The 26,573-nt window shown below is 40.8% G+C and overlaps 1 protein-coding gene across 1 annotated transcript; it reads right to left on the reverse strand.

The window, feature by feature from the left end:
* Positions 1–1,333: 1,333 nt before the first annotated feature.
* CPN1 (carboxypeptidase N subunit 1) lies at positions 1,334–25,827 on the reverse strand. Its single transcript, XM_016124267.2, has 9 exons — positions 25,312–25,827; positions 21,099–21,295; positions 16,512–16,667; positions 14,051–14,233; positions 12,415–12,526; positions 10,149–10,288; positions 8,445–8,544; positions 6,123–6,241; positions 1,334–3,084 (listed from the first exon to the last, which is right to left on the reverse strand). The coding sequence occupies exons 1-9, from the start codon at positions 25,529–25,531 to the stop codon at positions 2,968–2,970; spliced, it is 1,344 nt and encodes a 447-aa protein (XP_015979753.2). The 5' UTR covers positions 25,532–25,827; the 3' UTR covers positions 1,334–2,967.
* Positions 25,828–26,573: the final 746 nt, after the last annotated feature.

Raw genomic sequence — 26,573 nt, forward strand, 5'->3', positions numbered from 1 at the left:
TTTTAATATGAAATTAAAAAAAAAAAGTGGAGGTAAGTGTAGGCTTGGTTCATTCCTTCATGAAACTCCCTTACATCCAAACTCCCCTTTGCAATCTTAAATTCCCTTGATGCCCTGTCGGACTCATTGGCCAGCCTGATGAGCCATTATCCTCTGAGAAGGTCTGGGGCAGGAGCCATGTTCCCCTGGTTACTGATTTACAAGAGGAGCACCTTTCCTCCCCACAAACTCCAACTGAGATAGATATTATCTTCATTTTTTTTCCAGGTGTAAGTAACTATGACTCAGAGAAGGTAAGTTATTTGTTCAAGGTTACACAGCAAATAAAGGGCAGAGCTAAGATTAAAATCCAGGTCTCTCAGAGTTCAAAACCCATGTCCTTAACTTCTACCCCTTTAGGAAACACCATCTATCTAGGCTGACATTCTGTATGGAGATTTTCTCTTTGAAATAAAATCCTATATATAAAATAAGAAGACTACCAGCCAGGAAAACACTGGATTCAAAGTTGGAGGACCTTCCTTCTTTTGATTTCACATCCTTCCTCAATACGCTGTGAGAAATTTTCATATGGTCATGGCCAAGCCCCTGTATTTTTCATATAATAGTCTGTCTATAAAATCATGTCCAGGTTGAGTGAATTTTACTCAGGAGAGTCTTTAGGATTTAGTTGAAAACCTACATCTCCTTTAGTGCTTCACATCTTCAACGTGGCAGGCAAGAAGCGTGTGAATGAGAAGACTGGAAGTCTTGAAGAGGACAGGAAAGCTGTAGGGGCTAATGGGAAGCTCTCTGGAAAACCAAGGTGGGCTCAGTAACGCATGAGTTGCCTGGTGTTTCTTCATCTGTGTTGCCCTGCCCAGGTTCAATCATCTCCTCAATGATTCAGTCTTGCCTCTGCTCCAACCAGCTCTTCAGGCTTCAGTCAAAGTGATGGTTCTAAAGCTGATTTTGCCACTCCCCTCAGTAGAACCTTTCAATGGTTCGTGTTCTTCTCGGGATGAAGTCCAAACTCTGTAATACGGTTCAAAGGTCCTTCGTGAGATGGTCTCTCCCTACCCCATTGGCCTCTGCTTTTGGCACCTCACTTAGCTCCCACCACCTCCCTCCCTCCCACCATAGTGAATTTCTTGCAGTTCCTTGTAGGCCTCACTCTTCCAGCCTCCAGACCTCTGCCCTTGCAGTCTCTTCAACCTAACTCTTGCTCTCCCATTTCTTTCCACCTGGCCAGAGTCTCTTATTCTGACCTCATATATCTCACCTTAGACTTTCCAAAGGCTCCCTGTTCCCCACCACCACCACCACCACCACCTGACCCCCAGCCCCGCTACTCCAGAATTTACATAATGCAGCGCAGTGACCTATTTGTCTCCCCAAATAGACTGTAGCTTGTAGCTCTCTTAAGATCATTGGCTGCATCTTCTTTCCTTTGTATCCTCTGCTTTTATTGAGAGCAAGGGCTCAATAAGTGTCCCACAAATGAATGAATGAATGAATGAATGAAAGAAATTATGTGGCTGTGTCGAGGAAAGCACTGTGACCATACTTTGCAGACATCATCTCTGTTAAGTGACCACGTATCAGGAAACTTGAAAACAATTAAATGATATTTAGATAATCTGGAAAAATCAAGTGCATATGGCAACTGCAGGCATAATATTTCACAGAATTAAAAAGAGCCCTCTCAAGTAGCTGCTTCTTTATAACAAGAAGGGGACCGAGAATTATGGGATTAAAATTGCGAAGGAAGAAAATATGTAGATGTAAAGAAAGTATTAATCACCCGAGGAGAGAATACCCTTTCTAAATTGGAAGATGTATTTACTTTTGCTTTCCTTTTGACCACAGATTGAGAGATTGCTCAAGTAACAGAAAAATAAAACCTGTGTCAATCCTAATTTTGGGTGGCCTCCTACAGAGGGTGGCTGTCACCGCCAAAACACCTCTGTTTTCTGATGTGTGTAAGGCTACTTGTTGAGAGGAGCGAAATTACTCGATGTTAAGAAAGGGCTGGGTTAGTTAGAAGCTGGGGGTGGGAAGTGGGGAGGCAGAGAGGGCGGGAGGAGAGGAAACAAATGGGGGAAACTGGAGATTGCGCTGTCTGAGGCTGAGCCCTGAAACTGGGTGCAGAGTAAAGAACCTCCACCAAGCCCTGGGGACAGGTAGCTTGGGAAGCTCGACATCCCCAATGGAGGATTATGAATGTGTGTGCTGTGTGATATGTGGTAAAAGACTACACATCCCTTCAAAATCTTTGGTAGCGTCTACCGTGCTCAATAACAGTTTTAGAATAAATGAGTTCATTCTGGGGAACTCAGCAAGGTGGAGAGTGCTGTGTGTCGCTGGCACAGAGGCGGGACAAAACCACTCCACAGGAGCATCCGCATCACACTTACGACCCAGAAAATGTTTTAAAAGATGCATATTATTTAAAATGGCCATGTAAGAAAATGGGTAGCTAGCTGTGGTATTAGGTGTCTGTGTGTGAAATCCTTTTGTTATCAAGAAGCTATTGGTTATTGAAATGGTCCTCTGGGATTTCAGAACTGGTCACTTGGTCTTGCTATGGAACGCTATCAATGATGAATCATCTCAGCACCTCAGGCATTCATTCAGAAATCTTAAGTACCTATGAAGTCGCAGTCTCTGTATAGACTCTGACGACAGAGGGGCCAGCTGACCAGAACCAGTCCCTGGATGCAGTGCAGACTGGCGTGGAGCCTTCAGGACCTAAACCACACCCCCAGAATTGGAAAAATCTTACCAAATCCTTGTACTACCACAGCAGAGAGGGCCTACCCCTGGAACAGATGGAGACCATTCTGAATTGTCCTGAATATGTTTGTATTTAAATATGTCCCAGATAATAAAATAGAAGGAATGCTTCGTGTGATTGGAGAACAGGGTCAGACTTTCCAAAGTGTTGCCTGGGGCACTGCGGATTTCAGAGACTCATCTCCTGCAGTTTTACTTGGCTGCCCGGGGCTGCACTTTCTTTGATGAGACTCTGCTTCCAGGCCCTGCACTGGGAACTCTCTTTGTAGGGGTTATTTGAGAGATGCTTCTCTTGAGATGGAAGTCAACCTGGAAGAAAAGAAGAAGCGAGGTGTGTGAAGGAGTCAGTTTTCTACTTCCTGGAACTGAAATCAGAGGACGACCTATTTGGATCCAGTTTCACCACAGTTCCAGGTTCTGAGGGCAGGGGACTAAGGAGATTATTACAGCAACAACCCGGAGCAACACTGGTGGTGTTATACAGGCTTGGCTAATATTCCTCCTCCCAAATGGTATGTAATCACTGGTGATACATTGGGAGTTTCTGGATGAACTTAATATTAATTTATTTTATGTGTATTAGAAAAAAAAAACTATACCTCAAACTATGATTTCGCCAATATTAATTCTTGTTGCCTAGGACAAGAATTAAGATTGATGATGCCATAATAACCCCCATTATGTTGACTGTATGAATCACAGGTGTTGTGCTCAGGCATGCCAGTGAATGCCTCAGACCTTTAGAACTATACTTTCTGCCATATTATTCAGAAATACAAATAGGAGATGATATAGATTGTTAGTATGGATTCTTAAATCCCATTTTTCCATGTGCATTAATGCATCATTTACAGCAATACATTGAAACGTCAGTCCCTTCTGGTCATGGCAAACAGATGTAAAGATGCTACTGACTGACAAGCTGGAATATATTAGCTGTGCAGAGACTGCAGAAAATCCCAGACAGCAAAGGGAGAGGGAGTGGCACAGTGTTTTAACTACGCTCCCCTGAGGCATCCTTGGCTTTCAAGCCTTTAAAACAGTTTGAGCTGCTGAAGCCAGCTGCCAGTTGAAAAACTTGGAAGGAAGAGGGCTATCATGGGGTTATTTCCTGCCCCTTCCACAAAAATCCACAGCCAGCTTTTCTTCTACTTCCCCAAAGTGGGGGAAATCAAAGCCAATTGCACTGTCATTATTATTTCCTACATAGTTATGCAGGAATCTAGGAAAGAAAAACAAACAAATAAAGAAATAGAAACAATAAAACAAAGACAGAGAAAATGAAAGGAACATGATATCTGGAAGGCTGTGGGAAAAGGCAAAGGGGAGAACACTGGACTCTGTGAGGTATCTGAGTCTTAATTATAACCCTCTAGTCAATGATCCTTTTCTTTTCTCTTCCTCAGTCAGATGGAGCGCTGCTTTAGAACTGGGACGAGAGATTCCACTGTGATCAATAAGTGGATTCTTAGTTGTTACTGTATCTGGGAATTGAATCCAAAAAAAAAAAAAAAAAAAAACCCACGGATTTTTTCCCCCTCTGAGTTATACATGGCACAATGATGGGTAATGTTAATTTATTTAAAGGCTATATGACAAAGGAGGTAAAGAGGTAGAGCATTTTACTCAAGAAGTTTTGCAATTATTTGCATCTGGCACTGCATAGACTCGCTTTAATGCAAAACTTAGGCATGAAGCTGCCAAAGATCATTTGATTTTAGGGTAAATGAGGCACAAGGGGCATAACAAGATAAAAAGAACGAGAACATGTTGTCCGGGAAATTGGAACCAGGTAACGGGCTGTAATAGAAGTACTCTTTGCTTCCTGCCTCTGCAAGAAGTCATTTATGATACGCAAGAGGTGGATGGGAGTGGAGGATCTGGGAGGAGAAAAAGGGAAACTCTAGAAATTTCAGAGGAATTTTCAAAGGATCTAAAAACTCTTAACCCTGAACCTTGTGCTAAGAAAGGGGTTACGAACACAGATTATGAGTTTAGCATGAGGCCCTATAACACCACGGTCCCTAAACTTGGCACCAGGGACTGGTGCTCCTATGGGAACCTAATGCCTGATGACCTGAAGAGGTGGTGGTGCTAGCACTGGGGAAAGGCTGCAAATACAGATGAAGCTTCTCACCTGCTCACCGCCCACCTCCTGCTGTGTGGCCCACAGAGCAGTACCAGTTTACAGCCTAGGGGTTGGGGACCCCTGCTGTAACACACTGGCTAACAAGGCAGCCCTGAAAAAGCCTGACAGATTTGAATCATGGCTCCCACCAATTACTCACTGTAATATTGGACAAATTTCTGACCTTCCCGAAATTTCAATTTCCTCATGCACAAATGGGGATGCTTATATCTACCTTGCAGGATTGTTATGAAGGTTACATGAGATAATTCTGAAAAGCTCTCATATAGTATCTGATACATAGTAACTTTAACAAATAGTACCTATAACTGTATTTAAAAAGACAAACTACTTGACTTGACTGTATTGAGTTAACAGAAAAAGGGGAGAGAGGGTCTAGGGTTATATAGAGAATAAACTGGACAGAATGAGGGGTCCTCAGGGAGGAGCTGACCTGGGGGGAAGCAGCCTTGTAGATGATCATTAAATAAGACAGTCTTAGTGTCCACAATCACTGAGCCTCTTCAGGTCTGAGATTCTAATCTAATATAACCAAAGCTCAAAAGGTCCAGGCTGTAGATGAAAAAAGTTCTTTGCTTCTTATTCTACCTATAAAAGAAAACCATGGAGGATTGAATATTGGAGAGCAGCAGGTTTTCCGCTGAGGCGAGTAGGAAACAAGGCTGTCTGGGCACCCGGGGAACCAGGAGGGGACAGAGTGCCATCTGGTGGTAGTCCTTGTGATGGCACAGAAGAATGTGACCCATGGGAACCCGTGTATCTGGTCAAGGTCTCTGGCATTTACGAATATTTGTTGGGCACTTTCTAGGTGTCAGTCACTGTACTACATGCTTTACACACACTTTCTCATTTCAATCTCTTGTGAAGGAGGTATATTATCACCAGTTTATAGAGGAAGAACTGAGGATGAGAGTAATTGGGTAATTTGTCCACAGTCTGTGGACAAATGAGCTGAATTTAGAACCAGACAGCACTTTTAATCACTATGCTATGTTAAACAGAAGAAAACAAAAAGTCAGAAGGAAATGAGGAAAGATATAATAGAAAAATGACGGAATAAAAATTAGCATATGAGAGCAATGAATTTTTTTTTTATGGTGAAAGGGAAGCTTAGCAAAGATTAGAACTATGCAATCGGTTGTTTGTGATTTTGTATAAGTGACCTTTACAACGTGCTGCCAAGGTCCATCTAACTCACCAGTTTTGGTTCTCCAGGACCCACGGTCACACTCACTGTCTCTGGGTCAAACCCGGGTGCTGTAGCAGTGACAGTGTAGGTACCTGGAAGCAACAGCCGGAAGTAATCGCCGTGATGACCTAAAAGTCAAGAATATAAGTCAGTCTGCTATTTAGAAATCTGCCCCAAATTGGGCCTTTCATGAAAAACAATCTGAGGGTCTTAGCTGATCACAAGCTTGATTTTTCTTAATAGCATGATGAAACTGGTTAAGATTTAAAAACAATCTTAAGCTATTGTACATAATGGGAGTGTGGGCCTCAGCTCCTGAGACGTCGGAGTTTCACTTTTCTTCTGCACTGAGAGTATTGTGTTTAATTCTGGACTCTCTCTTTTAAAACAGGCATGTCCAGGAAAGGGTTGCTGGGAGAAAGGTTGACTATCTCCTTTGCCTGGTAAAGGAGACTAAATGAGACCTCTTTTTCGATGTTCAAAAAGTCACCGTGAAGAAATGCCTACCAAAGGAAACAGGCATGAGAACTTTGAGTTTAAGTTGCAGGGAGGAAGATTTAGCTAGACAGAAGCAAGAACTATTGTGAGACACAGAGCTGCCGAGAAAGGACTCGACTGCTTTTTGAGACCATGAGCACTTAAGCAGAGAGTGAATGAGGGGCCCTGGGAAGGCTACAGTCGTTCAGTGCACAACTTGCCCTCGTGTTGCTGGGTTGACAACCAGTTGCTAGTGGTGTTGTATGTGTGTAATCTTATATTGAGCGGGAGGGCTGGACTAAATGACCACTGAAGTTCTGATTTTGAGAATTTTACATTTAATATATTTTTTCCCATCGCCTCCAAAAGGAGAAAATAAAATTCAAAAGAAAGCCTATTTCTCCGTGGCAGGGATATAGCCTTTGGGCTTATATCTCTTTAGAATCAATTGTGACTATGCCTGTAAATTTTCTTGTAGGTGTACGGCAATGAACGATTGAAATAATCAATGCAATTAAGAATCAGATAGACAATAAATAATGAGAAAGTCTCTTTTCTGTCCCTTACTAAATGTCTGTAATTTACTTTAAAACACTTTAGCAAAAGCAGGATGCCATTATGCATATGTTGGATAGTTTAAGTCATACCCCAAGGCTGTCATTTTCTTAACTGAGGGAGTGGTAACTAGCATTGTATAAGAAAGGCCCAATTCCAGACACAGGTATTAGGAGGGCTTCAGCTATCTTTACCTCTAATCAACACTTGGTGCTTTGCTAAGTGGTATAATGAATGTTATCAATGAGTTTATTTACTGGTGAAATTAGTAGTTTGTTAATTTAGCATAATGGGTGTTCCAAGTAGGCCCTTTTTGGCTAAATTAGTGGTATTCAATATACGTTGATTGGCTAGACTAGACATTCCCCACCCTTGTGTGAATAGGGTATAAGAACCTAACAAGCCCTGAAGCTCTAAGGGACGCCTGAGCTTTGATACCTAAACAGTGCTGGGTCTAGCCGCTGGGCTAGAAGATTCTGGTGATCTAGTGCTTGATTATTAGGCTACAGAAGTCTGCCTTTAGAATGTTGCTGACTTTGCCTCGAATGAGCCTTTCATGTAGGATGTGTTGGGATCATCTTAAAGAACACGTTACCTCCTTAGAGTTGAGATTTCATCAGCTTAAACAGACTGTCTAAACTGTAAGACACCTACTTGATAATAAACATATGTGTGGTAGAATGTGGCTAAGCCTCGCAAGTATGAAGGTTGTGGGATGCAGGCAGACCTCAGCTATCCCTAACCATTGGTAGCTACTGCTCTACTTCAAAACACAAAACAAACAGCAAAAAGTCCCTATGAGTTGTAAATGATCAAATTCAGTTAGGGCGGTTTACAACACTGTTGTGCCATGAGATATTCTGTACCATTCTAGGAGGTTCCATCCAATTTGCCCTGCAACAAGCCTATAGGATGCATCTTGCTAACTTTTTCCTGAATGGAGGTGTAGCGAGACACCTTTGTCAAGGACAAGAATAAACATCAGTTTTGTTGTCCTTTTCTTTTCTACCCATTTCACACCAGTATCTGAGATACTAATATCTTCAAACCCATAAACCAATCCTAACAAAATGGTATGAGGAAGTGACTCCTGATGCTAAGAGATCTTACATTTGCATCTTCCTGGTTCTTGCCTCTTATTTCGCTGTTCCCACTTCTATCATCCTTTCTTCCTCCAGTCCCCTACCCCCAATGGCCTTGATATCGCTGCTCATCTCACTGGTTTATTGGCCTCCTGATTATGCTGAAGAAGGAGGAGTAGAAGCTTCCTCCTCATCCTGCTAGGTAGAGGCCACCCACCTGAAGTGACATCATGGTTAATCCCACTGACAGAAATGACAGCCTTAGGGAGATTATTGTTATTCTCATCAAGCACCATTCCCTTGATGCCTTGGTGTACCTGTAGGAAAAAACTTACTGTAAAACTACGATCGTAAAACATTTGTATTTTAGAGTCCTCAAAGTTCTTCCGTCTCATCTTTTTTACGTTTGATCTTCACAAAGATTATCATAATAGCCCTTAACTACTCTCTCTTCTCTGTCTCTTTCCCTTCCCCAACCCTGTTCCAATAATCTCTTCTCAGTAGAGCAGTCAGAATGATCCTGTTAAAATCTAAATCAAATTGTGTCATAGGGTCTGCTCAAAACTCACCGTAGAGCAAAGCCCTTATGCTGGTCTATAAAGCCACAGCTATAGGGTATGAGATCAGTCTGCTCCCTGATCTCATACCCTACTACTCGCCCCCATATTCTCACGATTGTTTCAGTCTCACTAGTGTCCTGACCTCAGATTTTTTGTTTAAATAAAAGTTTTTTAGATTGTGATAAAATACACATAACATACAATTTACCATGTTAACTATTTTTAAGTGTACAGTTCAGTAGTGTTAAACATATTCACATTGTTTTGCAACCAATCTCCAGAACTTTCCCATCCTGCAAAACTGAAACTCTATACCCATGAAACAATTTCCCATTTCCTCCTCTCCCCAGACCCTGGTAACCACTATTTTACTTTCTGTCTCTATGAATTTGAGTATTTGTCTTTTTGTGATTGGCTTGTTTCACTTGGCATGATGTCCTCAGGGCTTATTTATGTCGTAGCATGTGGCAGAATTTCCTTCTTTTTTAAGGCTGGATATTTTGCTTTATGCATATACCATATTTTGTTTATCCATTCATCTCTTGTTGAACACTTGGGATGCTTCCACCTTTTGGCTAACGTGAATAATGCTGCTATAAACATAAGTGTATGAATATCTCTTTGAGACCTTGCTTTCAGTATTTTTTTTTTTTTAGTATATACCTAGAAATGGATTGTTGGCCCATATGGTAGTTCTATTTTTAATTTTTTGAAGAATTGCAGTACTGTTTTTCATAGTGACTGTACCATTTTACATCCCCACCAATAGTGTACAGGGTTCTAATTTCTCCAAATCTTTGCCAACATTTGCTATTTTCTGTCATTGTTGTTTAACAGCAGCCATCCTAACGGGTATGAGGTAGTGTCTGATTATGATTTGATGTTCATTTCCCTAATGACTAGTGATGTTGAGCATCTTTCACGTGCTTGTTGGCCTTGTATTTTCTGTTCTGCCCTCATTGAGGAATCCTTCTTTCTCTATACATCTGCATGGTTCTTCCCCATACCTCTTTTATAGCTGTTTAAATGTCACCTTCTCTGTAAGGTTTCCTTCGTAGCATTTTGCATTTAACACGTTATAAAATTTATGTTGTTTACTTATTGTCTGTGTGTCTCTTCCACTAGAATAGAAACTCCATATGAGTGGGAATATTTGTTTGTTTGTTTACTCAGACTCTCCAGCATTTAGTACAGTTTCTGCCAGATAATTATGCTCACTAATGTTGAATAGATAGATTTTATTGGTAGAAGTTCAGGTTGAATCAGAACAAAAAGGAGACCTGAGCCACACAGAAACCTTACCCACCATTGGAAAACTCTTCTCTTTCTGTAGCCACGAAGGTTAAATAATTCAACTTTACCTGTTCCAGGAACTGGATTAGGGCTTCCCGATTACCCAGCCACTCACGCTGCAATTCCTCTTGGCGAGGAAACTTGTCGCAACTCAGTTCCAGCGTGATCTCAAAACAGTTGGTGTGAAGATAATTAAAGTCTTGCATTCCTAGGGAAAAGAGGACAGTAGCAGATTTGCATAACCAGGTTCCCACCTGATGCCCCACCTCAACTTTCTTTAATCACGATTTCTCTGTATGCACCCCTTTGTCTTCCATTCTACTTCTTGATCTCCATTTATCCTTCTCCATAAAACCTTTCCCCAATTTCCCAATTCACGTGCCTTTCTATCATTCCAGTTTTCTCTCTTCATAAATGCTCATTTTGTCATCTCCACCCTCAACTCTTTTCCATTTCATGACTTAAATTCACTTCTTGTCCCTCTTAGCATCCCCAAAGTCCTCTTATTGGCCACATCTTAACATTGGTCTGTGCACATGTACTACTTTCCAGGGGACAGATTTCCCCTTTGAACTATGATGTTCTTCAGACCTGGAAGGATAGAGATGAGATAGATATCTTGTTTTCACATCCCTCTTCCTACCTGAGAACATAGCACTAACCTGAAAAAATAGTTATCCAAGATAAACAGACCCCAGAAAAAGCAGAAGGCAGCTAGATTTTTCTTCATCAAACACTTGTTCATTTCTATCTTCTATATTATTCAATGAGATCAATTATTTTAAAATATATTTCTGATGATTAGAATTGTGTTTATATCCCAAATTTACTTGGGTTATCTATCTAAAAAAATTATCCATTTAATCAACTTTCACCTGTTAGCTAAGCTGAAGCATGTAAACAGCCATTACAGAAAGAATGAGGAAAGTTGAAAAACAATTATAGCCTGTTACATTGGTTCTCTCTCTGCATCAGAATCACCTGGAAGTCTACACCTTCCAACCAAATACAGATTGCTGGGTCTTAGCCCCAGGATTTCTGACTCAGAAGGTATGGGGCGGGTCTCCCAAAGTTGCATTTCTAACAAATTCTAGATAATGCTGAGGATGCTGGTCCAGAGACCACACTGTTGGAATAATCATTTTGATGTACTTAATGACCTTGAAGTTGTCCCAGATTAACTTGGTGCAATGATTCTCAGTGAAGGCATGGGCCATGCTTTCACAGAGGATGGGAAGGGAGAGGGAGGAACAAGTATAATTTCAAAAAGTATAGTTGATATTTTATATTTTGGAGGGGAAAAAAGAACTATTGCTGTCCTGATGCAAACTAAAGAAAGTAAAGTTCAACAGTAGCTCCTTGCCTTTTGTTCAAGTGAATTTCCAGCTACCTTCTCAGTACACGGTGCCTCCCTAACCTTCTTCCTCTTCACTCTTTACAGGACCAGCCATCAGCTCAGTCCTCACCAGGGAGCTTTCTACTACATGGGCTCTGGGCAGGTCAGGTTTGAGAGGATGGGGAAAGACAAGTGCTAAAATGTGATTCCAAAAGATCCCAGCTTCCTGCTTCAGCCTCTTCCCTATCCTTAGCTTCCCTACCTACTGAAGGTTCATAAATAGAGGTTCTATCTCCACTCTCAGGGATGGCAAAGGCCCAAGGAGTAGAGAGAGAAGCCTCTTGCTGGAGATTTCTGCTACATTATCAATGGCCAATGCCCTGGCAAACTCCAGCTCATGAGAGATGGGCCGGCAGTGGACAGAGCATATACCAGAGGAACCGTTTGTATCTAGGCCAGCTCCTCTGCTCATCTGTCCTATGTGAGGCATAACTCCATGCTAGTGAGAAAACGCCTAACATTTATAAGCCAGGAATTTCTAAATGCCTCATGTGCATGATTTTATTTTAATACTTACATCAAAATTATGAGGCAAGTATTGTTATTCTTAATGTACAGATAAGGAAACCAACGCTCAGGAAGGTTAGGTAATTAGGCTGTCAAATAACGGGTAAATAAGCAAGCTGGGTTTCATTCCAACCCAACGTACCCTTGAAGCCCACACTTACCCACTTGACTACATATTTTCCCTCCTATGCCCTAATCTATTGTATAAACCACCAGTTTTAAAAGACCACAAGGTGTCCCTACCTTCATTTTAATGAACTACAGAATGGTTAAATGCTAACTTAAGACTTTGCCATTTTCGGATCTCTACTCGAATGCAAAATTCTATAGTAGTCCTGTTGTTTCCCTGAGGAAAAAAAATTTTTTAGAAAGAGAAACGAGCCCTACTCTACTTCAGCTCATGGCACTGTTGCACCCAGGCCTCTCCTCACCCTTGCTGAGAGAATACCAGGAAGCCCCATTGGTGATGCCGTCTGGGAAGTAGTCCCCACAGTTCCAGCCCTGGTGCATCCATCCATGTGCATAGGAGTAGACCTTGGCCAGCTGTAGGAAAAGTGGGCAGAAGTGACCTTGGGTGTTCCCAACCCATATGGCAATGCTCATACTCAGAAAAGTAGGGTGAAGCCAAGAAATCCCTCTAGGTATAAACAACCTAGTTGCTTTAGTGAAAGAAAATACCAGCAGACATAAAGATGGTGTGTGTGTGTGTGTGTGTGTGTGTGTGTGTGTGGTGAACTAGAGTTAGAAAACCTATGTTCTGATTTTTCCACTCTCTTGGGGCTAAATGTCTCCAAGTACAAATCAAAGGACGGCATAAGCTCCCTTCTAGGTATACTATTTTTGCTTCTTAAAATTTATTTTCCAATTATAGTTGACATATACAATATTATATTAGTTTTAGGTGCACAACGTAGTGTTCAGGTGTTGGGATACCTTATGAAGTGATCACCCCGGTAAGTCTAGTACCCATCTGACACCATACATAGTTCTTATGATACTAGCAACTATATTCCTTTTGCTGTACTTTACATCCCTGTGACTATCTTTGTAATTGGCCATTTGTTCTTCTTAATCCTTTTCTAGGTGTTCCATTTTCTAGCTGAGTTTTGTAAAAGAAAAGAACAAATAAGATTGTTCTGGGTTTTGTTTGTTTGTTTGTTTCTCCATTTTTAGGCAAAGCAACCCTTGGTTGATAGATTGCAAGGAACTCGTCATCTCTCAATCCCTTATTTTTTAATTTTTTTATGCTTACGGCACCCGATCTTCCTAGATGATCTTCCAGCCAAGGGCTAACAAGACCCGTCCCTGCTTAGCTTCTGAGATCAGACAGGACGGGTCTTGTTCAGGGAAGGATGGCCATAGACTAAGAGAACCATGTTTTATGGGTGAGAGATGTGTGTTGAAGGGAGAGGAATGTGTTTAAAATCTCTATTAATTCTTTTTCATTACTATTTTATAACAGCGAATGAAGAGAGATTATTGGAGAAGAATATTTAATAGTATACTTGCTTTGCCAAGAAACAACTGGTGTTATTCTCTCTGCAATTCATTAATTGATTAATTAATGATTAATGTTATTGTAATTATCATAATTAATGTTATTAATTTTATTTATATATTTATGTTCTTAATATATTAACTATAAAATAATTTAATTTTATTCTATTGCTGTTTTGAACTATTATATAAATCTTTTTTTATATACATGGTCTATTTTTCATTAATACAGCCACACTACCATAAAATTACAAGTTAGAGTCTCCCAAATTCACATTTAATGCCACTTGTTTATCACCACCACTATTAATCTTTTGGCATATTTCTTGCTTGTCATTAGCTTAAATACTTTTTTACACTGTGGTAATTGTACTACAAAGCTTTCCTATACATTTACTTTTTCTTGAATTTATGGCTTATACTCAAAACAAAATATAATTAACTAGATCATAAGCTCCTAATGAGCAAGTAGTGTTTTCAATTATTTTCTGTGGTCCTGTGTTACTGACTTGACCTGTGTTACTCTCCTAAGCCCCAAGTTCATGGCCGGACAACTACTGTTCTGCATACCTTCTGGAATAGCTTGTCATCCGGTGTGGGGGTATAGGCAGTGCGACGGAAACCTCGAACCCGATGCTCCAGGGACTTGTCATATGGGTAATTGGCCACCACTGCTCCTCCATGGAGATTGGCAGAAAGAACAAAGTTGAAGGAGCGTATCCACTGGATCACAGCCCGGGTCTCAGGTTCTACCTGAGGAGAGAGGAGAGCTTGGCGGAAAAGCTGCAACTGATGGTACCAAATGGTCGTTCAAATCAGTTTGCCAAGAAGTGGCCTGAGGCAGTAGCATGTCTGAATAAGACAGAGATGAGAAGTGTATGGAAAAATTTTGATCTTTCGCATGATAATTTTAAAATTAAGTGGATGAAACCATTTTTCAAAATGTCACCTTATGTAGAATCTTGACGTACAAAATAGATAAGAAGAGAGCATTTAGGGCACTGAAACCATGGTGAATGATACTATGATGGTGGATACGTGTCATGATACATTTGTCCAAACCCATAGAATGTACCACATGAAGACTGAACACTAATGTAAACTGTGGACTTTGTGTGATAAGGACGATTCAACATAGGTTCATCACTTGTGACAAATGCACTGCTCTGCTGCCCTTTCTGCTCAGTTTTGCTGTGAACCTTGAATAGCTCTAAAAGTAAAGTCTATGAGAGAGAAAAGGGAAGAGACAGAGAGAGGGTAAGACAGACAGACAGACAGACACCCTAGCTTGGCCTCTGGCCCCTAAGAAAGGGTTCTCCAATTTATCCTCTGTTCCAATGTTTCTGAGGTGCCTTTGCAGAAATTTAGGGCTCTGGTAAATAAATCTGAAAAATGCTGGTTTAAAGTAATCATTTTCAACCTCCTCCTTAACCCAATGCATTTGCTGTAATGTTGACGTGTGGAGCACACTTCTGTGATCATACCCAAATTTCATGGATTAGAAATAGTGTAATATGGGCCAGTCTTGGCTAAGTAGTGAAATTCCACCCTTCCCATTGCATATTATAGTGCTAGTGAGCGATGGTATCTAAGGAAAGTCTTGCATCCACCTGGACTTGCAGTCCTCGGTGTTCTTCCTCCTCTCAGGATGGATGTGCTTAGAGGTTATGTGGTGACAATGTGTTAATGGCTCTTCCTGGGCACAGGCCCCATCTTTCCTATCCCAGGGAGAAGTGGGTGAATAGAGATTGATTTCACCCAATCAGAATGGATAGAATACCAAGGGGGCCAGTCCTGCTCCATGATCAGCGCTCGGCCCTTTTGAAGCAGTCCTTTCTCTGTGTCCTCGGCCTCTATCCATTAGAAGAAAACCAGCCTCTCACTGTCCTCTCCCTCAAGGCTGTACCACCAGGAGGAAGAGAGACTTATTTCTCATTCTCTTTTTTCCTTCTAAGATTCAGAGAGTGGAGCAAGTGAGAATCTAATTAATTAGCTCAACTGCCGTATTTTGCTTCAACGAGCTGATAAATTAAAACACCCTTCTGGCTGGATATGCTGACGAGTACAAAGATATTTTTGATTTATTATTTACTTAAGTCAAGAGTATAACCGCTGTATAAAATCTAAACATGTCAATGTGACTTTTGTTTCATTTCCGACTGAGACTATTCTATCTAGAAAACTCCAAATAGAAAGCCTTACACCTGTTTTTATGTTTCTCTCCCCGGTCTCTAAATTTACATGTTCACAAATAGTGTAAAAACAGAGTAGCAGTGAAGCTCTGAAGATGACAGTAGTTATTCCTGGGAGCAGGTGGAAACCTTCACACTGCAGGGGTGGCTCTACAGGCCTCCTGGGGAGAAGGGCCTGGGAACATCGGGTGGGATCTTCTGACAGAGAGAGAAAGGGAAACGAGTGTGGTAAAGTGGTCAAGGGTCAAACAGAGAGGGAAGAGAAAAAACTATAAGGGTGAGACTCTCTGAACTTCTTTCTAAAGCTAATTGATGAGCATACAGTTCATCACATGTGAGAGAGATTTCTCTATAGAATGCTAGAGCTCTGTGTCAACAGTACAGTGTGGTAGAAAGAACATTGGATTAGGAGTTGGAAGACCTGGGTTTTAAACCTGATTCCATCAATTACTAGCTGTGTGGATTTAAGTTATTTTACCTGTAAGTGTAACACCTATAAAACAGGGATGGATAACACTGTTTGATGCGTTCGCCATACAATACTATAATAATCAACTGAAACACTAGCTAAAAATTGTGTAAGATTGTAAAATACTGTTTCACCTCCTTCACTACCCATGGCCATTAACGCCAAACATTGTGTGAGCAGGAGCTCCATGCAAGGCCCTATGCTAAGGGAGGGAATAAAGGTAAAGAGTCATAAGGCACAATTATTATTGCTTTGGACACATTAACATGGAGTTAATGCTTAATTCTTGCTTGTTTAGTGATACGAGGATTGCTAGAAGAAACTGCAGATGCTGATTTACCAGCTTCTGTATGCAAATTTCTTCTCATACCTGACTTTTCCAGTTGTCTGGAAGGGGCAAATGGTGGTTGGGGCCTCCATACTTCTCATTGTAGTAGATGTAGGTGTTGAGGTCGGGGAAGTCACGGTTCAGGTCCACTCCATTTGCATTGTTCCTGCCAACCAGATACCCAGAAATGTCTGGGCCCTAGGGGAAAATGGAGAGACAAAAACATGAAGTTTCGGAATGGATCCTATGTTTGAAGAACACTATATAGTTCTTTTTAGGTATTGGCTTAATCTAGCAAACGATATAAAATTTTCTTTTTTAACTTATCCAAAGTCTCAGTGGTGTGGTTCAGGTTTCCCTGTGGACCATATGTTAGAGGTAGAGATCTCAGAATAAGCTCTAACAAAAGTAGGATGTTTCAGGATGAAAACCCCTAGTTTTTAAAAAACGGCTTTATTGAGATATAACTTACATCCCATAAGATTCACTTGTTTTAAGTGTACAAGTCAATGAATTTTAGATGCCTACGGAGTTGTATAACTATCACCACAATCTAATTTATGAACGTTTTTATCACCCTAAAAAAAAAACTCATGCCCATTTGCAGTCACTCCTCATTTTTCCTCCAGACCTAGGTAATCACTTTTTATCTCTATAGATTTGCCTTTTCCAGACATTCACATATGTGGGATTGTACATTATCTTTTTTTTTCACTAGACAATGTTTTCGAGGCTCTTCTATGTTGTAGCATGTATCAGTACTTCATTCCCTTTTATAGATAAATAGTTCCATTATATGAATTTACCACATTTTGTTTACCCATTCATCAATTAATAGGCTATATTAGTTTCCTAGGGCTGCCAAAACCAATTACCACAAACTTGGAGGGTAATAACAATGGAAGTTTATTCTCCTACAGTTCTGGAGACTGGAAGTCTGAAATCAAGGTGTCAGCAGGGCCATGCTTGCTCAAGGCTCTAGGGGGCAATCCTTGTCTCTTCTAGCTTCTGGCAGTTGCCTCCAGTCCTTGGTGTTCCTTAGCTTACAGATGCTTCCAATTTCTGCTTCCATCTTCCCATGGCCTTCTCCCCCATCTGTTTGCGCCACTGTACAAATTTCTTTCTTCTTATAGGGATATCAGTCATATTTGGTTTAGGGTCCACCCTAATCCAGAATGACTTTATCTTAACCCAATTACATCTGCAAAAACCTTATTTCCAAACAAGGTCACATTTGTAGATTCAAGGTGGGCGTGAATTTGGGGGGACGTTATTCAACCCAGCACATGGACATTTGGGTGGTTTCCACTTTGGGGCTATTGTGAATAATGCTGTTATAAAAATTCATGTATAATTCTTTGTGTGGACATACGTCTTCCTTGTCCTTGGGCGGATACCTAGTAGTACAACCACTGAGTGGTAAGGTAAATCTATGTTTAACTTTTCCAGAAATGCCCAACTGTTTTCCAAAGTGGCTGCACCATGAAAATCCCCCTACTACTTTTTATAATTTAGTATACTTGCTTATCTTCCTTATGAGTAATATCAATCTCATGCTTACACTTCAAATTCTATCTTTTATTTGGTTATATATTCATTCATTCACTCATTTGATCAACCAACATTTATTCCAGTCCATCTTCCACACACCCTCTGATAGACATTGGAGAAAAAAACAATGATTGAGTATTATTCTAGCATTCTAAGAATTCATATTATATGTGGGGAGATAAATATTTACATAGATAACTAAAATATGTAAAGAAGTAGAAAATAGATATGTGCAAAGGCCTTTGCCAAATTGAAATTCCATTTAATGTTTTGGGTGGCATTGGGGAAGAGGAATAGTCCACTGGACTACGGGAACCCTGTGGACTGAGAGAGCAGAGCCTAGTTTGGTGGCTGTTCCTTGAAGAAGGGCAAATGGTTCAATGCCAGACAGCTAAAAACTCACATATGTACTACCAGTCTCATAGTTTTCTAAGAAATCTTAGTTTTCTCAGATTTCTTCATTTTTCATGGTATCTTGCTCATATTTTATTTTTAGATTTCACCAAAAACAATTTTTTTTAAGTCCTCTTACATTTCCTATATCAGTTCTGTCCAGTGAAAAACATTTATCTGATTTTTCTGTTTGGAGTTTGATTTTTCACTTCTATGAGATAATGATTTTTCTTATGCTTCTAGAGGTTTTTCACTCCTTGCTTATTCACATCAACATAGCTCTTACCTGTGTCCATATTAAGAGCTTTATTAATTTACCTGTTGGAATTACTGCTCACACTGGGTTAAGCAGACAAGTAAAGGATTCCTTTAACAGTGGGTTCACATGAACAGGGTTGGTGGTGTATTAGTTCCTATTATTGCTGCAACAAATTATCACAAACTTACTGGCTTAAAACAGCACAAGTTTATTATCTTTCAGAGTTTTGGAGATCAGAAGACTGAAATGGGTCTCACAGGACTAAAACTGAGGTGTCAGCAGGGCTGTGTTCCTTCCACAGGCTCTAGGGGAATCCGTTTCCTGACTTTCCAAGCTTCTAAAGGTCACCCACATTCCTTGGCTCATGAGCCCTTCTTTCATCTTCAAAGTCAGCAGCATAACATTGAAACCTCTGATTCTGACCTTCTGCTTCCTTATTCCACATCTAAAGGACTCTTGTGATTGGTTATACTGGGCCCACCCAAATAATGCAGTATATTTTAAGGTCAGTCGACTAGCAACCTTAATTCCTCCTTGCCATGTAACATGACATACTCTTAGGTCCAGGGATTAAGACTTGGACATCGTTGGGGGGAGGCGAGGGCATTATTCTGCCTTACCCACAGGTGGCTTTGAAGTTTGGTGACCACGCAGGTCTTCCCTGTGAAGGTTTCTTGTAGGTATGACAGGTAGCTCTGGGAGTTTTTAAACCTGATGGGTCTTTTCTTAGGTTTGGGCTCAAGATCTGCATCCTCTGAGCAAGTATACAACAGGTGAGTGGAGGTGACTGGCTCCCCAAAAATGACTATAGAATTTAGTGGGCTGGCAGAGGTTCTCCCCACTTCCTTCCATCCCACCTCATCCCACTAGAGATCTGAGAGTTTCTCTGGTTTTCTTACTGCAGTACAGAGATTGGCCAAGAGAAAGAGAGCAGCCAGGCTAGGGTTCTCCCCTGCACGTCTTTTAAATTTTTCTGCTGTTTTGGGGAATTTAAGTCTTGAGGCATGTTAGTATGCACCTGTCTGGTTTCCAGCGGAGGGTCAAAGTTGTCTTTTCTCATTTGTTAAGTCATGTCAGCAGAAAGTTGTGAGATGGCAAGGGTCAAATTTGTGTTTGGTTCAGCATCTTTGCTCCATTTCCCTCCCTGCCTCTACTACCCACAGCCTTAGGTAGGTTTAAAAATACTCTTGGGATGGGCTGGTCATGGAAGGACAGATACTGAGTGACTCTACTTATATAGGACACTGTGGTCAGAATCATGGAATTAGGAAGTGAAGGGTGGTTGCTAGGGGCTGTGGGGAGGGAGAAATGGGGACCACTAAACAATGGTTTATAAAATTGCAGTTGCACAGGGTGAGTAAGTTTTGGAGATCTGCTTATTGTCAATAATACTGCGTTGTACACTTAAAATTTTCTTAAAAAGATAGATCTCGTCTTGAATATTTTTACCACAATAAAATATTTTTTTTAATTTAAAGTAGTAAAGTCTAGTCTTAAAAATGAAAATTGTATCATCTATTCCAAATAAACATTTTTAAATTAAAAAAAATGCTTTAATTTACAACCCCTCTCTCTCAAAAAAGAAAAAAAAAACCCACATATCAAGAGATCGGGATTAAATATAGCTTTTGAAGGAATATATCATTGTGTGAGGCAGGTGCCTGGTTTTACCCCCTGAAAATACTAATTCAGTAGATTGAGAAGGGGCGTGGGGCGATCTGGGAATATGTATTTCGAAAATCTTCACTTAAGATTCTGATGCACAACCACAGAAGTATCACTGTTTTAAAGTTAGGCACACTGACATTTTGTATTTCTGTTAGGGAATAAAGTAAAAGCCTACAGACATTGTTTTTATTATCTCTCCCCAGCAAATATAACTCTAAAATGAAGAATTTAACAAGCTGAGTACTATACTAGTAAAGGAAAAAAACCTACAGAACATAACAAAGTATGGAGAATCTCGAATTAACCCCTTACTCTGCAATTCTGGGAAAAGCTCAATCTCCCTGATTCCCCATTCCCCAAATGCAAACGTGTCTTGTGGGAGCCAGGAGAGAGTATTTAGGGTTTGAAGCTAAAAGTGCAGGGAAGAAGGTCTATTTTGCAATATCCCTTCATGCCTGTATAGTATTTTCCAGTTTACAAAGTATTGTCACAAATATTGCCTCATTGATCCTCCCAGTAAAAGGGAGGTCAGCTGAAAAGGCGTTGAGGTCAGCTGGAAAGGAAACTCAGAGAGAGCCCACATTCATTGCGTAGGGTGCCAAAGGACTGAAGCCAAGTGTTCATACTCGATTATATTTCTATTGGTTTCTTCTCTATTACATAATGACATTAACAGTGGAACAGAGCAGATACATTGTCTACTGGCTTGTACTTTACCCCTTAAAATGGCTTTATTCTCCGCACGGCTCAGTACCTACCTGGGCGGCGGCCACCTCGTAGCCATCTGGGTTCATGGACGGCAGGATGTGAATGCGCGTGCCTTCCACCAGCCGGAGGATGCGCTGGTTCCCGTTACGAAACTCCTCACACAGGAACTCCGACAGCTGCAGAAGCAACTCGCGGCCCAGCACCTCGTTGCCATGCATGTTCCCCACGTACTTGACTTCTGGTTCCACTGCGAGTGTGAGAAAAAACAAGCAGGAAGATAAAAGATGGGGAAAGCTTGCTTGCTGATTCCTAACGTTGCAAAGGAACCTTTTCTGTCTTTGTCAGTAATGGATCAAAGAGAATCTCATGCTTCCGTTGGGTCTTTTCCAATAATAAATCAAACAAATTGCAATTGCAAATGCTACAAAACTTCATGCTACGAATAATAATAATTACTGTTTATTGAACCCCTACTGTGTACTAGGCATTTATGCTCACTATTGGTTATCTTCACAGAAAACCCCTCAAATGGACATTTTTAGCCTTAGGATGAGGGTACTGGAGAGGCATGAGGTTATACTTGTCTGAGGTCATCTAGCTAATTAATATGATGGAGGCCAAAGCCCAGTGAGTGGTTACAGTAGCTCCCTGCTGTTTAGAAACAAATCTTTTCAGGATAAAAGTGGTTTTTTCTCAAGATCTGATCGCATAAAGTACTCTAGGTTATAATATATAGTTCTTACTTATCTTAGTTGAAAACTTAATTTTCCTGGTAGAAAACTAAAATCTCTCCTTCGTATCTGAGAACATCGTGTTTTGAGGCACAGAGTAGGAAGGAGTGTACCTACGTCTCATTCCTTAATCTTCTCTTTGGCCTAGGTTCACTGTTCAACTGCAGTAAGAACTGAGGTCACGGAAAGAGCCTCTGGAACCATTTGAAGTAAATCGTTCTTGATCGCTTTTCAAAGGAAGGGGGAAAGCTCCGGCCAAGTGGTTTCCCTTCCTCCATCCCATCGGTGAGTTCCCTTCTACCCACCTTCCTGCCTCCATGACTTTTCTGATTCTTGACTTCTTCCTCATTGCTGTCTCACTTCCCTTTTATGATACATACCACTTTCTACTATTTCACCTAGTTTTGCACATGCCCTACTTTCTACATGGCCTTTGCAATGTATGCAATTTTTAATTTTCTTTAAGATGTGATTCATTGTTATTCATCTCAGTATACCTCCAGCCATCTTTCCTAAAGGAATGTCTAATACCCACAAGGATCATGTAGTGCATTCTCCATAATGCATAGCCTTTAATCTTAGTGCATTTTCTTAATCTTAGATTATGACTTTCTTACTTTTCCTTTTTTAAAAAAATTAGTTAATTTTTATGGTGACATTGGTTAACGAAATCCAGTAAGTTTCAGCTGAACACTTTAACAGTAAGGCATATATATTTACATTGTGCGTTCACCTCCCATAGTTAGATTTCTTTTTGTCACCACATATTTGACCCCTTTTACCTCATCTACCTCCCCTCTCCTCTCTTCCCCAGACTCTCTGGTTTTCTTACTTTGTGTAAAAAAAAAAAAAAAATCCCTTCTTTTAGGCAAGAATGATGATAATAGATGGCAGATAGTATTCTACATCCTTGATCAGTAAAATAAAATTTGGGGGAAAAAAACGATTTTAGTCCCCTTCAATCTCTCTTATTTATTAAAAAAATATTATTTTAACCTCTGTGAAATCCAAAAGTTGGCAACCACTGCCCTATAGAAATTAGCATAGAGTCTTGAACTTAGTAGGTGGTCAAATTATTTTGTGTCTACTTTCAATATATGCAAAATACAACCACTTCTTATAACAACCACTGCTATCATCTTGGTTCAAGCCCCCAGTCTAAAACCTGGGTTATTAAAATAAATTTCCTACTCGAACTCCTTGCATCTGCCCAGTCCCATTAAAGCATATTCTCCTGAGTCAGGGGTCTGCAAACTTTTTTTCTGTAAAGGGTCAGGTAGGAAATACTTTGGGCTTATGGGCTATATTGTCTTTGTCACAGCTGCTCAACTCTTACAGCGAAAGCAACCACAGACAATGCAAAAACAAATGGGCAGCACTGTGTTTCAAAGAAACTTCATTTACCAAAAAAGGTAACTAACTGGCCCTGTAGTCTGCCTAACCCTGTTCTGAGTGACCTTTAAAGTTTTTAAGTCAGATCATGTCACGCTTCTGCTTAAAATCCTTCAGTGGTTTCTTGCTTCACTCAAAGGAAAAGCCAAATCTTTACAAAACCTATAACACCGCACAGAATCTCCTCCTGCCCAGTTTCCCTGACCGTACTGTTCTCATCTAGTCTCTTGCTCTCGCATCGTTCACTCTGCTGGAGCTGCACGGGCCTCCGTGCTGTTCTTCATATATGCCAAGCATGTTCCTGCTTTTTTCTCTGCCTGCAGTGTTTTCCTCCCCGATATCAGTGTGGCATGCTCCAACACATGCTTAAAAATCACCTCAATAAAGATTTTCCTAACCCCATCCTCCACTCAATCCACGGTTCTCCATAGCATTCTCTGTCTTTCCTTCCTTATTTTCATCCAATATAATATATATTTACTTAGTTACCCATTTATTGCCAGTCTTACCCAGCTAGAATTAAGGCTCTGAGGGCAGGGTTTTTGCTTTATTTTCTGTTGCATATTCAGGGTCTACAAAAGTGCTTGTACATAGTAGATAATCAGTAATTTTTGTGGAATGACTAACAAATGAATGAAAGGAATGAGTTGATGAACAGCTAAATTACAGGCATCAGAGAAAAGAAGGATCAATGAGGGCTAAATAGTATGACAAAGTTTCAAGGAAGGCTTGGATACTAGAAAGTAGAGGGGGCACCAGGGAGTGAGGGGCTAACTCTATAATGCCCATTAGCACCTACGAGCTTCCACAATGAACAAACAACTTGAGTAAAAGCTGGTGCTTGCTATGCAGTAGAGCTTGAAAGCAAGGCCCTTGTCCTCACTTAATCGTAGTCTTCCTTTCCCCCTCTGTACTCTCCTCACTGACCTTGTAATATTCTGAAGTTGTCATGGACAGAATCCACTGGCTATGAGATTGTCAATGAAGGTTTTTAAGCAAGGGATCGAGAAGATTATATCAGTATTTAGGGAAATTATCCAGGCATTTCTGTGCTAAAAGCAAAGTTCCAAGAATGGTGGCAGTTAGGAGTTAGGAGGTCAGAAGGAGCCTGGGGCAATAATTTCAGCAGACTGTGGCAGAGTGTTGGCTAAGGTGGAGGGTGTGGAAGTTGAATGGAAAAGAGAGAAGATTTGAAGTTGACAGTTTGAAGGAGGAACTGACATAACTTGAATGTCACGATTGCTATAAGTGAAGCAATGAGAAATTAGAAACAGCTTAAAAGTCTATCAATAAATCAACAGTTAAATACAACCATCCAATGAAATATTATGCAGCCAAATGATGATGTAAATCTACATTTACAGACCTGGATGCTATTCACAAAAAAACTATAAAATGAGAAATGCAATTTATAGTATGATTCCAATTTTGTAAAAGGAATTATGTGCGTATGTAAGGGAGGTTCAATATGCATAGGAAAAATTCTAGAAGGGTGTACACGAAAATGTTAACAATAGTCTTCTGTGAGTGATGGGATTATGAGTGAGTTTTATTTCCTTCTCTAATTGCTCATTTTAATCCAAACATCAATTGCTTTTTATAAATGAAATAAACTAACAAAAAATAACCCAATGAATAAAACTAATACCTCAGACCTCAAACCCTCCCAAGGATACCCTTCTCTACTCCATTCTCATTCCCACCCGAAACATCCCTAAACCTTTCAGAGTTTCCTGACAGAACTAGAAGAGCGGGTTGTATCTGCTTATGTCTCCTGAGGCATTGGACAGGGAAAGACAGAATACTAGCAAGGGGAAAAGAGGGGCCATAGCAGGAATGGAAGGGGTAGGATGGGAGAAGGGAAAAGACTCATCTTTTACAATTAAAGTCTTGAGCATCTAGAACCCAAAGAAGAAGAATGAACTGGAGCCTGAACTGGAGTTGCAGCTCCCCAAAGGCAGGGGCTATTTGAGGGCTCAGTAGGGAAATACTTAGCACAGGTTGAGGAAGAGGTGATACTTTCTAGGTGGAGGGGTTCGCAGAATTCCCCAAGACTCCCCTCCCAACCTGCACCCCTGATCACTGCATTCGTAAAGGAAGGGTCCCGCCCTACACACTCCAAGAATTGCTTGAGGCTTACAAGGCTCGTGGATTCCAGGGTTGTCGCTGAATTCCAGCACGTAGAGGTGTCTCCCCTTCACACTGCGCCCAATGCTGTAAACCCGCGTGATGTAGGGGCACTCGTTGTGCACCTTGTACAGCGTCCGCACGAGGTCATCATAGTGGCTGTGGCGAAAGGTCACCGGGGCAACCAACTGGTAGAGGAGGAGGTGGAGGAAGACCGAGAGCAGGCCTGACATCTTGCTGGGCTTTTCCAAAGAGAATCGCTGAGATGAGCCCCACCTCTCCCAACAACCTGGCTTCTTCACCAATCAAAATCCAAGGGCTGGGAACCAGCTCTTCCTAGTTTCCCACCAGTAAACACCAGGGGGACAGCACCTGGGAAGGAAGTTCCCAACTGTCCTGTCCAAAGCTGGAAATTATTTATGTAGCTCTGGAATAGCCACTCATCTCTCCTCCCCCATTTCTCTGCTTCTTCTAATGCAGGAAAATCTTTTGAAAGGTTTTGCACTCCCCCAGATTGACTAGTTTCACTGATTCTGGTTTACCTATTAACTGGACTGTAAACAGGCTTCAATAAATAGCTACTTATAACCCTTTGATTCCCAGGGAATTTTGAGAAACTTGGCCTATGCTAGTTCCCTATATTACAATTTAAAGAGATGTATTAAAAGAGACCTCTCTGTCCCCTTCCATTCATCCCACATACTGCTGCCAGACTATCTTTCTGAAGCACAGCTTTGTCTTGTCCCTTTTCTCTTCAAAAATCTTTCAACAGATATCACTGAGAAAATGAGCTTTAAGTCATATATCTGATAACATATACAGAATACATCAAGAATTCTCACAACGCAACAATCAAACAAACAACCCACTATAAAAACAGGCAAGAGATTTGAATAGACATTTCATTAAAGTAGGTATATAAATGACAAATAAGCACATTTAAAGATGTTCAACATTACTGGTCATTAAGGAATTGCAACTTAAAACCACAGCGAAATATCCCGTTATGTCCACCAGAGCAGCTATAATACAAAAGACACAATAACAAGCGTGAGAATAGGGAGGAACTAGAAACCTCATGTAGTGCCAGTGGGACTGTAAATGGGGCGGCCGCTTTAGAAAACGGTTTCTTATAAGGTTAGATATATACTTACTATATGACCAGCGATTTCACTTCTAGGTATCTGCCCAAAAGGAATGAAAACGTATGTCCACACGACCACTCGTACGTGCATATTAGCAGAGGTATTATTCACAATAGATAAAAAGTGGAAC

Source organism: Rousettus aegyptiacus, unplaced genomic scaffold (assembly GCF_014176215.1).
Source record: "Rousettus aegyptiacus isolate mRouAeg1 unplaced genomic scaffold, mRouAeg1.p scaffold_m13_p_6, whole genome shotgun sequence".
Taxonomy (NCBI): domain Eukaryota; kingdom Metazoa; phylum Chordata; class Mammalia; order Chiroptera; family Pteropodidae; genus Rousettus; species Rousettus aegyptiacus.